The 15,171-nt window shown below is 40.2% G+C and overlaps 1 protein-coding gene and 1 pseudogene across 2 annotated transcripts; both read right to left on the bottom strand.

Annotated features, from left to right (window-relative positions):
- The window catches only part of LOC110514160, a 209,545-nt pseudogene extending 206,938 nt beyond the window's left edge, over positions 1-2,607 (bottom strand).
- Positions 2,608-7,675: 5,068 nt separating this feature from the next.
- LOC110487494 (zinc finger protein 239-like) lies at positions 7,676-14,458 on the bottom strand. Of its 2 annotated transcripts, none has more exons than XR_005035648.1 (3): positions 11,546-12,420; positions 9,309-9,486; positions 7,676-8,701 (listed from the first exon to the last, which is right to left on the bottom strand). XR_005035648.1 is itself a non-coding variant. In XM_036941946.1 (3 exons), exons 1-3 carry the CDS (start codon positions 13,590-13,592, stop codon positions 7,869-7,871), a joined length of 1,122 nt encoding a protein of 373 aa, XP_036797841.1. In that variant the 5' UTR covers positions 13,593-14,458; the 3' UTR covers positions 7,676-7,868. The 2 variants fall into 2 exon arrangements, 1 of the variants encoding a protein (XP_036797841.1); XM_036941946.1 differs by lacking the exon at positions 11,546-12,420 and adding an exon at positions 13,482-14,458.
- Between the last annotated feature and the right edge of the window lie 713 nt (positions 14,459-15,171).

The raw sequence follows: 15,171 nt of genomic DNA, 5'->3' as shown, positions 1-15,171 counted from the left end.
AAGGTCAGGGCGTGACAGTACCCCCCAAAAAAGTTTGGGACTCCCGGCCGCAAACCTGAACCTATAGGGGAGGGTCCGGGTGGGCATCTACCCTTGGTGGTGGCTCCGGTTCTGGATGCAGCCCCCCCTCTTTACGCTGATCCCTCCGCCTTTGTAGAACCGGACTGTGGACCGGCGCCGGAGACCCCAGACCTCAGAATTTGTCTTACTCTTCCAGTGACCGTAGCTGAAGCAGAGGAGCTTTCAAAGCTGAAAGCTTTGTATGGCTCGCCCAGGGAGCCATACAAGCTCGAACCGCGACTGGCTCAAGGTGATCTTAGGCTTGTGTGCGGCTGCTCAGCTATGGAAACCCATTTCATGAAACTCCTGACGAACAGTTGTGCCGACATTGCGTTCAGAGGCCGTTTGGAACTCGGTAGGGAGTGTTGCAACCGAGGACAGATGATTTTAACGCGTTACGCACTTCAGTACTCAGCGTTCCCGTTCTGTGAGCTTGTGTGGCGTACTCCTCGATTGAGCCATTGTTGCTCCTAGACTTTTCCACTTAATAACAATAACAGCACTTACAGTTGACCGGGGAAGCTCTAGCAGGGCAGATATTTGACAAACTGACTTGTAGGAAAGGTGGTGGTGCCACGTTGAAAGTCACTGAGGTCTTCAGTAAGGCCATTCTACTGTCAATGTTTGTCTATGGAGATTGCATGGCGATGTGCTCATTTTTATACACCTGTCAGCAACAGGTGTGGCTGAAATAGCCAAATTCAATAATTTGAAGGGGTGTCCACATACTTATGAATGTACTGTATTTATACTCTGGACTAATATTTATATATTTCTTAAATCATTTTTTTAAACTTTTAGATGTATGTAACATTATTGTTGTGGATTATTAGATATTACGGCACTGTTGGAACTAGGAACACAAGCATTTCGCTACACCTGCAATAAGATCTGCTAAGTATATGTATGCGACCAATAAAATCTGATTTGATTTGTTTTCTCAGCAAGATTGAGTTGTGTCCTGTCTGACAGTGAAATATGGCTAGTGTTTACCGTAGCTATGGAGTAGCTAGCTAGCGTTTACCGTAGCTTGGACTATGGAGTAGCTAGCGTTGCAGAAGACCATTGCATTCTAAGGTATTCTAAGGCAGCAGTGTGGCATTTAAAAAAAACGGATGTACATTTTGCCACAAAACATAGCTACGAGCGGCATTTGGACGTGAACTTGCTATCGTTAGCTAGCTTTTCTGTCGATGTTCAGCTGTTGTCTGCTAGCAAGCTAATGGCTTTAGTTATTTGTGTAACAAACCTTCCATCAACAATTACAGATAGCTACATTTATTTGCCTTTTCGTTAGATAGCTAGCTACAGAGGCTAACTTTAGCGAATAGCAACTGTATTGTTGCCAAGCATCCAAGTTGCTGACCAGGTTAGATAGAACTATAGATAAGTTAGTTAGTTAGATTTGTCTGAAACTTAGTTGGCATTGCCAGAAATGCTACAAAAAGGTATTAATGGACATAAATGTGCATGCGAGAGAGATACATTATAAATGTAATAAAAACTGTTGCATCTACAAAAGGTAGTCAAACAAACATTTAAGTCCAATGGTCACTTTATGGAAGCTAGTGTCGTTTTAATCCGCTGCAATCATTTTTACCAAATCGGCGCAGAAAATACTGAACAACTCACGACTACAATATAATGGAATATAAAACAAAATAATTTTTGTGGTGGTCATTTATCTTAGCAAGGAAGCCAAAGACAACAAAAACTAAAAGTGTGTACTGTATGACTGACTCATAGACCGTTCAGGGAACATGAAAGATGAGGACGGCATTTCTCCACAAGTTAAGGTGAGTCAACATGTTTTTTTCTACTCGCAATGTACACACAGAAATCAGTACCATGGATAGACGCATCATATTTAGCCTACGTTTATCTAACTAAATCGTTTTTGGCAGGGGTGCAACATTTAGTAGTCCGAAAACGTTGGAAACATTAACTTGCTGTATCATTCTGTAGGTTGTAACTGTGAACTTAACAGGACAGATGTTGCTCTCTAGTTTTATGATGTAACAAAGGTCTGGTTGAATGTATTCTGCCACTGTCTTCTTGTCTCAGCTGTGTCAAGGCTTATGAACTAACAGGTTATATAACAAACAACGCAGGTAGTAATATGGCTATTTTTCATGCTTGGCTTGTCTGACGCTTTTACCCACGCACCACTACTGCAAGTTGTAGCTTTGCCCTCATTATTTCTCCATGGTTCTGACTTTACCTGCTTGTTGCGCATTGCCTTGTATCAATCTGTGTGTTTTAGGCTAGTAGGCTAATTTGCTGAAGGACAAAATATCCCAAGTGTTTATTACCACCATTGTTTATTTTGTCCAGCTGTTCAAATGGAACGAATAGACATGGAAGATCAAAGATGATGAAAAATAGGCCTTGACATTTCATACACCACAGAAAACAGATTGTTCATAAGTCAACCAAACTTACCCGATCCATCATGGAAACAACTGTATTCTTTCTTTAACGTTTCTTCAAATATAAACATGACAGTAAGAGTTACGATACAGTTACTTTCTTTGTCACAGCGTTCAGTTAAAGAAAAGCTAGAACACACCTTTTTAAATATAAAACTCGATTTAAATTGTGACAAATAAACGTCTAATTTAGACTAATCTTACATTAGAAACATCCTGGGAAAGGATGTGGAAATGTGTTTGGTTTGAAAACTAGATAGAGGATGGTAACAAAGTACTTCCTGTTGATGCTTTCCGGCTTCTTCTGTGGTGTTTAAAATGTGCCGCCACCTACTGTTCTTAGTCATCAACACCTCTCTTCAAGTGGGTGAGGCGGTTTAGGGAGTCATTTATTGTTAGGATATAACTGCTGTATTGCCTCAAATATATATATAGTATGTTAAATTCATGTCAAAACATAAATTGGCATAATCAATATCATTAATCTATTTAAACTTTAAATTATTATTTGTATCACATCTTTTGTGTCATCCTCAATGATTGCAAATGCATTATGTCCATGTGTGGTTGTATTGTTTTTACATTTGCAAGTTACAACAAATTAAAATCAAAACAAATCTAAGGTATGTATAGAAACAACAGAAATAGCTTGCAGCCTCCGCCTGGCTGTGGTTTGCTGGAAGGTGGCAGGCTGAATTTGAGATTAGAGAAATTCCTTGCTATCGTCTTTCAAATTAGCTCATGGCTAGATGGCTTTCTAGCGCTTATAGCGGTCCTTAATGGAAGACGCAAAAGCGACCTGCCAAAAGCTTGTAGCAGTCCTGTGAGTGCAGGCTAAGAAACTTCAATCAAATAAGCCATTCGTTTTTGATGACCAAATTCAACACTCTCATTGACCTCCATACAAAAACTCCTTGCTTGGTGGGCGAAAAAAACTGACAAACACCACCTGCTGGAGGGAGACAGATTTTCCCTTGAGTTGGGCCTCTCACTTTGCCTCTTCCTCTCTGACAACGTTCTCTTCCAGAGTCCAGCTGTGGTTATTGGCTGAGGCCCATTAAGAGTAGCCTCGTAAATAACATACTGATTACCGATGAGCGATCGGTGCAGTGAACCAGTTAAGTCCGATTTATGTTCAATCAGACTTCTGCAGTGGCCATACACAATGGCCATTTTAGCATGTAAATCTTGGTGGGGCAAAGCCTACGTTTTTTGAGGGGGATGAATGCCATCAAGGCAACAACACAACACTAAACAATACATTAATTGCACTATAACAGTGACAACTGGTTCCCACAAACTATTAAGGCCTACATAAAGCTGTCCCAGCAGAAGAGCTTTCTTTTCAGCACCATGGAGTGAATCCTTGTCATGCTACACCTGGCTATCAGCAGAGCCTTGTCGGGCAGCGAAACATTTCATTCAGCCTCATTTACCTCCTTAAAAAAAAAAGAATGCTGATATGGCTGACTTGCAAATGTGGTTTCTACTGACAATTGAGATGTACAAACTATGGCATAATCAATCAAATGTATTTATTAAGCCCTTCTTACATCAGCTGATGTCACAAAGACCTGTACAGAAACCCAAGGGGAATGATGGGGAACAATGAGCAGATAAGAGGCAATCAAATTTTGATTAAGACGATGAGCAACATAGTAGTAGTCAACGTAAACATGGGCGTAGTCACATAACTATTTGTTTAGCACTTCTAAAATGAACAGGAACAGAATTCAGAACATGCGCCGTTCTTACAGTATCATCCCTGTACACCAAGTCAGAATCATAGGATAAATAAAGGGGGCATATAAGCAGACAATGAAAGCTTTTACAATATTTGATGATATTTCTCTGAAAACTGGCTATAGGCTACATGTCAGAACAGTAGGCTAAGTTATGAGGGGGTAAGGGATCAAATTATTAGGGTAAAGCACATGGGCTACTAACAGCTTACTACACAACATACATTTAGTATTACTTTCTTAGCTACAGTATACATATCTCCCTGGCATATTGTTGCTGAGCATATTATATTATCATTTATGCAGCAGCATACAATACATTTTTGGACTCACTTTGTGCTATGCTCACTTGAACAGGAAGGTGGCATGGGCAAATTGTGTCATCAAAGTCTGTCTTCCTCTGGATTTATGATACTTTCAAGTCAACTGAAAACTGGGGAAAAAACAAGGTTGTATCTTGACGTCAGTGATCTTCAGATCGGAACTCTAGAAAAAGAGGCCAGAGTTTCTGACTTGGAATTCCGAGGTGGATGACCATTCAACACGTATTTTCCCGGTCGGAGCTTGCGTTTTTCTGAGTTCCCAGTTGTCTTGAACTCATTGAAGTCTGACATTTCCCAGTTCAGTTTCCAGTTGTTTTAAACGCGGCAGAAGTCCTGCTGGATTGACAGCATGGCCAATATATTCAACAGTTTCTGGCCCACGATGTTGTATGTTTATCCTTTTAAGCTTGGAAAAGAGACCAGACTTGGACCACACACCCTCTCCACTGAATAGTTGGCTAGTGATTGCTTTGCAACGCTTGCAGTTATACACTGATTCCTTTCAAACCACTCATTGTTGAATTAGCTTTTTCCAACTTGTTGTGTAATGTTTATGTCCAATGGCTGATGAGCACCGATACGTATTATCTATAATTTATCTTCACTCTGCGGTCCGACTCATCCCAAACCATCTCAATTTGGTTGAGGCCTGGGGATTGTGGAGGCCAAATCATCTGATGCAGCACTCCATCACTCTCCTTTTTGGTAAAATAGCCCTTACACAGCCTGGAGGTTTGTTGGGTCATTGTCCTGTTGAAAAACAAATGATCGTCCCACTAAGCCCAAACCAGATGGGATGGCATACCGCTGCAGAATGCGGTGGTAGCCATGCTGGTTAAGTGTGCCTTGAATTCTAAATAAATAAATAAGTGTCACCAGCAAAGCACCCCCACACCATAACACCTCCTCCTCCATGCGTCACGGTGGGAAATACACATGCGGAGATGTTTTAATCAATTACTTTGTAACGTGATTATATTTAGTATAGTTTCATCTAAAAAGGATAACTTCAATGTTTTACAATTTAAATGTTTCTGAAGAATCACTGAGGATGGTCCTCCCCTTCCTACGGAGGAGCCTCCACTGATACACACCCCCAACAGACACCAGTTAGTCACCCAGATAATCCCCTCCTTACTAATACCTAACAAGCTCAAAAACTAACAAATCACAAAGCCAGATAACAGCTGGCTAATTACATTGATATGCTTTGGAATGTCTAGCCAGCGTATCAGGAAAGATAGCAAGATTTTGGTTTAGATATACAAATGTAGTTTACTAGCTAGCTAGTTTGTTAGCGACCTTACATCCGATTTGTCCTCTTTTCTGCTGCTCTGATGTTGGCTGACTGGATGCCTTCATCTTTGAAATGAAGAGGGAAAAAAAAGAGGGAAAACATTATTTGATAGAAGAGCATCACTTCTCAATGTTGGACGACATGGCAACCCAATGAGTTGAGACTTCAGGTCCGTTTTCAAAATCCTCTGGTTCAAAGTTGTGGCTACAAACAAACATTTAGATATTTCTCACATCAACTGGATAAACCTTCACAGGGCGGTTCTCCAAGTCCTGAAATCGCTATGAATTCTGGATATTGTGATTTGCTTACAACCAGAAAATGTAGCAAGCCCGTTTCTACAAGTGAGATACAGAAACACTCATAGTTACATGTAGTGAGGAATTTCAACATTTTTATGACACAATATATTCATAACATATTATTAATGGGCATACACTGAGAAGACAAAACATTAGGAACACCCGATCTTTCCATTACATAGACTGAACAGGTGAATCCAAGTGAAAGATGCAATCACTTATTGATGTCACTTGTTAAAGCCACTTCAAATCAATGTAGATGAAGGGGAGGAGACAGGTTAAAAAGGGATTTTTAAGCTTCGGGACAATTGAGACATGTATTGTGTATGTGTGCCATTGATGTTGAATGTGCAAGAAAAACATATTGAAGTGCCTTTGAACAGAGTATGGTAGTAGGTGCCAGGAGCACCGGTTTGTCTCAAGAACTGCAACCTAAAGGACATCCAGCATACTTGACACAACTGTGGGAAGCATTGAGTCAACATGGGCCAGCATCCCTGTGGAACACTTTTGACACCTTGTGGAGTCCATTCAAAAAATAAATTGAGGGTGTTCTAAGGGCAAAGGGGGGTGGGGGCAACTCAACATTAGGAAAGTGTTCTTAATATTTTGTGCACTCAGTGTATACAGGTAAGTCTGTATTCTAGAGGTCGAAGATCAAAGTTCTGTTGATCTGAATGGACAGCTGTGAATCTAAGCTTTCCAATATGATTAAAGGGTAAACATGAGTAATAACCTGTATGCTGACATTGTCATAGGGTAAAACCCCAATGGGAAAACTGTTTGTAATTGGTGGAGGGTGGTATGTGCATTAACATTAGTGTAGTAACACAAACATTAGTTTAGGTGTTATATGATCAGGTTGAAGTCATTATGTTATTCATTTAAAAATGTGTTACTCACCTGATAACGTAACTTATTACATTAAGTGGAAAAAGTCTATATACTATATATATACTATAACAAATTATCATATTAACCAGGAAGATATTACATTTACTGGTTTTATTACATTAAATCTAAAAGTTATTACATGAACTATTGTTACAAGACAGCATACATAGTTCTTTCCTTGACCTCATGAATATTATTCAATGCCTCATTGATTAGTTTTAGGATCATTTTAATGAATGTAGATATACATTTAAAAAATGAAAGTGATAAGTTCTTGTTTAGAAGATAATTTATTTAAAAATGAATATACACCTATTGTTGAAACATTATTCTACATGAAGACATCATAATAGTATCATGTGTATGAAAGATACAATTAACACCCCCCCCCCCCCCCCCCCCCACACACACACACACACAGGTTCACTATAACATTTTATGTGATAACATTTATCCATTTAGATCAATGTGTGATATTACATAGACACAGTGGAGACCTGATCCTAGATCAGAGCTGCATATTATGCTGCACAGAGGTTACCATGGTGATCAGACTAAGGCAACTGTTTAAGAATGGGAGATGGATATGACTGTTCACTAGATATTTTCTATTGGTCCTTTATTTATGGGTCTGAAACCAGTGCTGGAAGGGAGGGAGAGGAAATAGGGCATGTTTTTGTTTTCTGGTGGGTTTTTCTCTCTCATTGGCCCTAAATAAACAAAGCTCTTCCCACCTGGACAGACATAAGGTTCCTTCTCCAGTGTGTGTTCACTGGTGTGAATAAAGGGTCCATAACTGACTGAAACGCTTCCCACACTGATCACAGATATAAGGCTTCTTTCTCTCCAGTGTGTGTTCGCTTGTGTTTAGTCAGGGAGAAAGTTTGAGAAAAGCTCTTTCCACACTGATCACAGCTATAAGGTTTCTCTCCAGTGTGTGTTCGCTGGTGTCTAGTCAGGGTGGAAGCTCGAGCAAAGCCTTTTCCACATAGACAGACGTAAGGTCTCTCTCCAGTGTGTGTTAGCTTGTGTGTAGTCAGCTCTCCTGACTGATTGAATCTCCTCCCACATTGATCACAGCTATAAGGCCTCTGGCCAGTGTGTGTTCGCTGGTGTGTAGTCAGCTCTCCTGACTGATTGAATCTCTTCCCACATTGATCACAGCTATAAGGCCTCTCTCCAGTGTGTGTTCGCTGGTGTGTAGTCAGGTGGCCTGACTGATTGAATCTCTTCCTACACTGTTCACAGCTGTAAGGTTTCTCTCCAGTGTGTAAACGCTTGTGTATGGTCAGGCCTCCTGAATTAGCAAAGCTTTTCCCACAATCAAGGCAGGGATAAGGCCTCTCCCCTGTATGAATTTTCAGATGATATTTTAAGGCATTAGATGCAGTAAAACCCCTCCCACACTGAGAGCAGCAGTACGGTTTCTCTCCAGTGTGAATCTGCTGGTGAATTAAGGACCTCAGTCTAGTAAAATTCTTCCCAAAGTCAGAGTAACAGTGGTGAGGTTTCTTCACTGTATTTCTCTGCTGGTGTATCTTGAGGTGATCTGATCTGGAGAGACACTTCTCTGCCTCTTCAGCAACATGATGTTGTTGAGGCTCCCCAGATGATAAGTACCTTCCATTGAAAGAGCGATGGTTATGGGAGTCCCCTTTGAAACAAAAGACATTGAGTAACTAGGTTTTGGAAATATGGGTCCATAAACATATAATATAGCAACATACACTCAGCGGACAGTTTATTCGGTCCACCCCCCCTTTCACAAAAATTGATCGCTCCTACATACAGTGGGGTCATGTGGCGGTGAGTCCATTGACCCATCCAGCCTGGTGTCAACGGTACAGTACGGTGATCTGGTGTGGAGAATGTTTTCCAGGCACACTTTAGGTCCCTTGATACCAATTGAGCATTGATTGAACGCTACAACGCATCTGAACATTGTTGCTGAGCAAACCCAATAGAGTATCTTTGGGACGAGATGGAACGGGCTGTTGGCAGCATGAATGTGTAGCCGTCCAATCTGCAGCAACTGCGAAATGCCATCGCGTTAGAATGGACCAACATCTCTGGGGAACGTTTGACACCTTGTAGAATCAATGCACCAAAGAATTCAGGCTGTTCTGGAGGCAAAGGAGGGTCCGACCCAGTACTAGATGGGTGACCTAATAAACTAGTAACTGAGTGTATATTTTTTTATCAAATCAACAGAAGTTGCAGAATCAGATTGTAGTCTAATCCACACACCCCATTGTTCTTACTTGATGAAATCAAATCTCCATCCTCGTGTCCTTCTCTCACAGCTCCACTCTGCCCTGCTGTTTTACTGCAGTCGACCAGCCGCACCGACACCCTCTTCAGAACCAACAGTAAAGCGCTACCGGAAGAGTTGCAACCCGGGGACTCTGGCAGGGTGGAGGGGGACGGACTAGCTCTGTCCTGGTAAACACAGTAAGTATTGTACATAGAATATCATTAGACCAAACGTTCGATTACTTTAGTCTAAATCTATGATTGACAGGAGGTATTATAAGGATGCACCATTCTCCTGAAGTGTGTCATCGTTCACTACTTTACACATATGTACAGTTTCTCAATCACGTCGGCCAATTTTTCAAATGGAAGTGGTATATATTTTTGTAATATCCAGTCTGATGTTCAGAACCGTTGATTCAACATTCAGGGGAGTTGAACACATCTTTCACCCTGAGTTAATGATGGTTAACACAGAATTTAAGTGTCACGTAATTGGTCAGTCACTCGATTAAGTTCTGGGTTCATACATATTGGGAGAGATTAGGAGATGCTAGAACGAGGAGCAGAACCGGAATGAAGAGCTCCCCAGTCTCTCTCGAAATGTGAAAGATGGTAACACCTGCTAAATCATGATATGTTCAAATAACCAGTGATGAAAAACCTAAACACCAGAACTATTGCTGCTAGTTATCCCACTTGGAGCATGTTGAGAAAATGTTAGTTTCATAGTTTCAGTATCCATATACAGTACATACATAGAAGAAACCATCAGATATATATTGTATTGTATTGTAACATGTAGTAGAAACCTACAGTAAAAAGGTATGGGTGTAGCCTGGTGCAATTTCTGCCCCATGCAACATTGCTCAAGATCCACTTTATGTGACTTGTTACTGTAACAGCATCCTCATCTAAAAATCAACAGCTTACAGTGTATCAACAACATTCAGATAATGAATGGAATAAACTAATTTATTTTAGTACAAAAAAAAAACAAATGTAAACTACACACTATATAATTCTGGTTTCGTAGTTCAGTTTTTAGCAGTTTAAAAACAAATGACAGGAAAATATTTTTAAGCTTGAAACAGATTTTTGTGCTTAGAGTTGTGAAAATTGTACCAAAGAGAAACAATTAGATTGGAGTCATGGCTAGTGGGTGTATCCACGATATGTTTTATACCAGTCATTTAATTTCCAATCAGTGAAGGGAAGTGAATAAGTGCACAGTTAGGGAGGAAGGAAAAATAACTAGGGAATCCGTAACATATTATGTAGGCAGAAGGAGATCTAGCGTGAGGGCCATGGGTTTGATGTTAGCCTACCATTATTTAGCCCTATAAAACATTAACGCTATACAATATGGTCAATTTATATGATTAAATTAAATCCTGAAATTGGTCTAGGCGGTTGTTGCTTATTTTATAAAGCAATGTACCCTACAGATGTCTGTGACTATACCTCCTTGAGGGGACCCCTGGGACTGGTAGCTACACAACTGGTGGGAGAAGGACCAGGTTCTTCAAAATTATTCATTTATTTAGTAAGTTATTTATTAAGTTAATAGTTTAAATTAAGTTAACACACAGCCGGGACTTCAGCTCGGGCCTATACAATAAGAATACAACAATGATGCATGTTGTCTACATTTAAAAAAAGTCTAATACATCTGTAGGCAGGAATTAAGAAACATTAGGAAACGGAAAACATTCCAAAGAACAGAATAGCATATTCTGAGTTTAAACGTACATTCAGCGATAGTATGTAGGCTATATGCACAAAGTAAACAGCTACATTTCCGAAATCACGAGGCTAAACTAGCTAGCTTGCTTTCAGCTGACTGTTGTTAACAAGCTAGCTACAGAGGCTAGCTGCTGGACTTTGGACAAACAAACTAAGTTTATATAGCAGCTGTACAGTTTCCAAGTTGCTGACCCGTTCAGATAGAACTCTGAGATTTGCCTGAAAAGAAATGAGCCATATCAGAAAAGCTACAAAAAGGTCGCACATCGTTGGTTCTTAGTGGACTGAAATGTGCACGTAACATGTAATAAAACCGGTTGCAGATACTAAGTTAAATGTTTAAGTCCTATGGTCACTTTATGGAAGCTATGGTGCTGTTTTAATCCTATGAAAGAATTTCAGCTAAATAGGCACAGGAAATACTGAAAACCCACGACTATAATATAATGGAATATAACACAACATATAAAATAATAATTGCCCCAATGAAATGTTTTACCAGTGCATAGCGCGATGCGCATCTCAGTTACTTCTCAGGAAGATTAATAATTTCGAAAATTGGTTATTAACTAGCTGGCCTGGCGCATCCTTGACTATGCATGGAAATTAGGCTAGGCGAGCAAGTATTCTAGCCAGGTAGCCTAGGACAACAAAACATACAAGATCCTTGACTATGAATGGAAATTAGGCTAGGCGAGCAAGTATTCTAGCCAGGTAACCTAGGACAACAAAAAATACAAGATCCTTGACTATGAATGGAAATTAGGCTAGGCGAGCAAGTATTCTAGCCAGGTAACCTAGGACAACAAAAAATACAAGATCCTTGACTATGAATGGAAATTAGGCTAGGCGAGCAAGTATTCTAGCCAGGTAGCCTAGGACAACAAAACATACAAGATCCTTGACTATGAATGGAAATTAGGCTAGGCGAGCAAGTATTCTAGCCAGGTAACCTAGGACAACAAAAAATACAAGATCCTTGACTATGAATGGAAATTAGGCTAGGCGAGCAAGTATTCTAGCCAGGTAACCTAGGACAACAAAAAATACAAGATCCTTGACTATGAATGGAAATTAGGCTAGGCGAGCAAGTATTCTAGCCAGGTAACCTAGGACAACAAAAAATACAAGATCCTTGACTATGAATGGAAATTAGGCTAGGCGAGCAAACATTCTAGCCAGGTAACCTAGGACAACAAAAAATACAAGATCCTTGACTATGAATGGAAATTAGGCTAGGCGAGCAAACATTCTAGCCAGGTAACCTAGGACAACAAAAAATACAAGCGTGACAGAGTCATAGACCGTTCAGCGAACATGAAAGAGGAGGATGGCATTAGCGTTTCTCTACAAATTGGGTGCGTGAACATGTTTTTTTCTACTTACACTCACACACAGATATCAGTACCATGGATAGACATATTTAGCTTAGGTTGATCGGACTAAATCGCTGTTGGTATCTTTTAGTTGTCAATTTAGTAGACTAAGTATTGGTGATTAGATGATGTTGAAGTTGAAATGGTGCTTAAATAGTGGAGGCAGCCTCTGTTTTCTTTGCGACTTGAGGTAACTCTAAATCACTATTTGTTTAGAAGTCCGATTTTAAAAAAAAAACGTTATTTAAATAGGCAAAATATTTTGTGCTCTCCGTCTCTGCCTTCTTGTATCGGCTGTTTCAAGGCATATGAACTAACAGCATCAAACAACACATAGGTTGTAATGGCATAGGTTTCTGGATTGGCTTCCATGTAAAAACATTCTGGCTTATTTCTCCATGGTTCTGACTTTACCTGCTCGTTGCGCATTGCCTTGTATCAATCTGTGTGCTTTAGGCTAGTAGGCTACTTCGCTGAAGGACAAAATATCCCAAGTGTTTATTACCATCATTGTTTTTGTCCAGCTGTTCAAATGGAATGAATGATATGGAAGATCGAAGATAAACTAGGCCAATACATTTTATACTGTTAATAAAAGTAAACCAAACGTACCCGATCCATCGTCGAAGCTATTCTTTCTTCAACGTTTCTTCAAATAAAATAAAAAATGACAGTAAATGTGTACCGTACAATAGTTATTCTTTGTCATAGCATGCATATAAAGAACAGCTAGACCAGAGCAATCAAACGTAATTTTAAATATCACAACTCGACTTAAATTGTGACAAATAAATGTCTGATGTAGGCTAATCTTACTTCAGGAAGATCATGGATAATATTTTACATTATCTATTAGAGTCAATAACACGTTCAACACCCTATCCACCAATATTCCTGTTGTCTGTTCGTCTAACTCTACCCGAGAGTCTGTTGGAACAACGTCCCCTTCGAAAGTCCAGATAGTTAATTGTCTGAGGCCCAGTAAGTGTAGCCTAAAAAATACCAGACAAATTACAAGCTATACATACAAGCTAGCCTTGCAAATACAAGACGGATTACCGCTGCGCTATCCGTGCAACGAACCAGTAAAACCCGATGTATGTTCAATCCGACGTCTGCAGCGGCCATGCAGCATTTACAGCAATGCAACCTCCGCAGTAGTCGGTGCATTCATACTTCTTCCGCTTCACGCAGCAGACTCAAAGCTGTGGTGAAGGAAGTGGTATTCTTCTTCTTTGGCATTATGGCGGTCCGCATACAATTGTAATAGATGCATGCAGCTAAGTACTGTATTGGCTGTGTATCCGCCTACTACTCTGTCGTCTGAATTCATTACGCTTTGGGAAAAAACTACTAACTAGTGCTGCACAGGGGTGGAAAAAATACCTAATCTCATACTTGAGTAAAAGATATCTTAATAGAAAATGACTAAAGTAAACGTTGGAAGTCACCCAGTAAAATACTATTCAAGTACTTTACACCACTGACCCTACACCCATTAAAACCTCATTATCCCGCAACTTTGGCCCTCTGATCTTACACCAGACCAACAGCCTGGGAGGACTGGATATTATCGTTCAAAACACCTTGTAACTCTTCTGCAGTAAAATCTCATACTCCCAAGTAGTTCTCTGCAGCTGCCACCACATCTATGCACTTCGATTTATGTTCTATTGCTGCGTTACAGTTGACAACCATGGCCATGAACGCAAAAAAACATTAAAAAAAACTTGAAGCATGTTATTCCTATCACTCTCTTGACATCAGCCTAATTACAGGGATCCTCTCAGGATCCCTCACCCTGGACCCATCTTCCTCTAGTACTCTCTTCACTGCCTCAGCATACAACACCTTCTGCACTACTGTGATCCTGGTAACCTCAACCTGTCTTTCTCTCACCGGACACATCTGATCTCCAGCACCATGTGTACCCCTACAGTTTATACACACAACTTTTTACATCAATACTACACATTCCTTTCTATCAGGTCCTCCTGCACACTTCTCACATCTAGGAATCTCCCTGATACACACTGCTGGAAGGAAGTAGTCAAGGACGTGACTTTGTGTTTATACAGGATGTACCACCTCCCACCAACCAATCATGTCAATGTGGAGATACAGTGGCAAGAGAAAGTATGTGAACCCGTTGGAATTACCTGTATTTCTGCATAAATTGGTCATACAATTTGATCTTCATCTAAGTCAACAATAGACAGTCTGCTTAAACTAATAACACACAAACAATTATACATTTTCATGTCTTTATTGAACACACAGTGTGAACATTCACAGGGTGGGAAAAGTATGTGAAACCTTGGATTTAATAACTGGTTGACCCTCCTTTGGCAGCAATAACCTCAACAAAATGTTTTCTGTAGTTGTGGATCAGACCCGCAAAACAGTCAGGAGGAATTGTAGACCATTCCTCTTTACAAAACTGTTTCAGTTCAGCAATATTCTTGGGATGTCTGGTGTGAACTGCTCTCGAGGTCATGCCACAGCATCTCAATCAGATTGAGGTCAGAACTCCGACTGAGCCACTCCAGAAAGCGTATTTTCTTCTGTTGAAGCCATTCTGTTGATTTACTTCTGTGTTCTGGGTCATTGTCCTATTGCATCACCCAACATTATTCTCTTGCAAAATGTTTTGACGAAATTCATTCCCAAGTTCTGTCGATGATAGCAGGCCCTGAGGCAGCAAAGCAGCCCCAAATCATGATGCTCCCTCCAAATCAAATCAAAGTTT

Source organism: Oncorhynchus mykiss, chromosome 13 (assembly GCF_013265735.2).
Source record: "Oncorhynchus mykiss isolate Arlee chromosome 13, USDA_OmykA_1.1, whole genome shotgun sequence".
Classification (NCBI taxonomy): Eukaryota; Metazoa; Chordata; class Actinopteri; order Salmoniformes; family Salmonidae; genus Oncorhynchus; species Oncorhynchus mykiss.
Note: the sequence above shows the minus strand (reverse complement) of the source record. Positions and strands in the feature narration are given on the sequence as shown.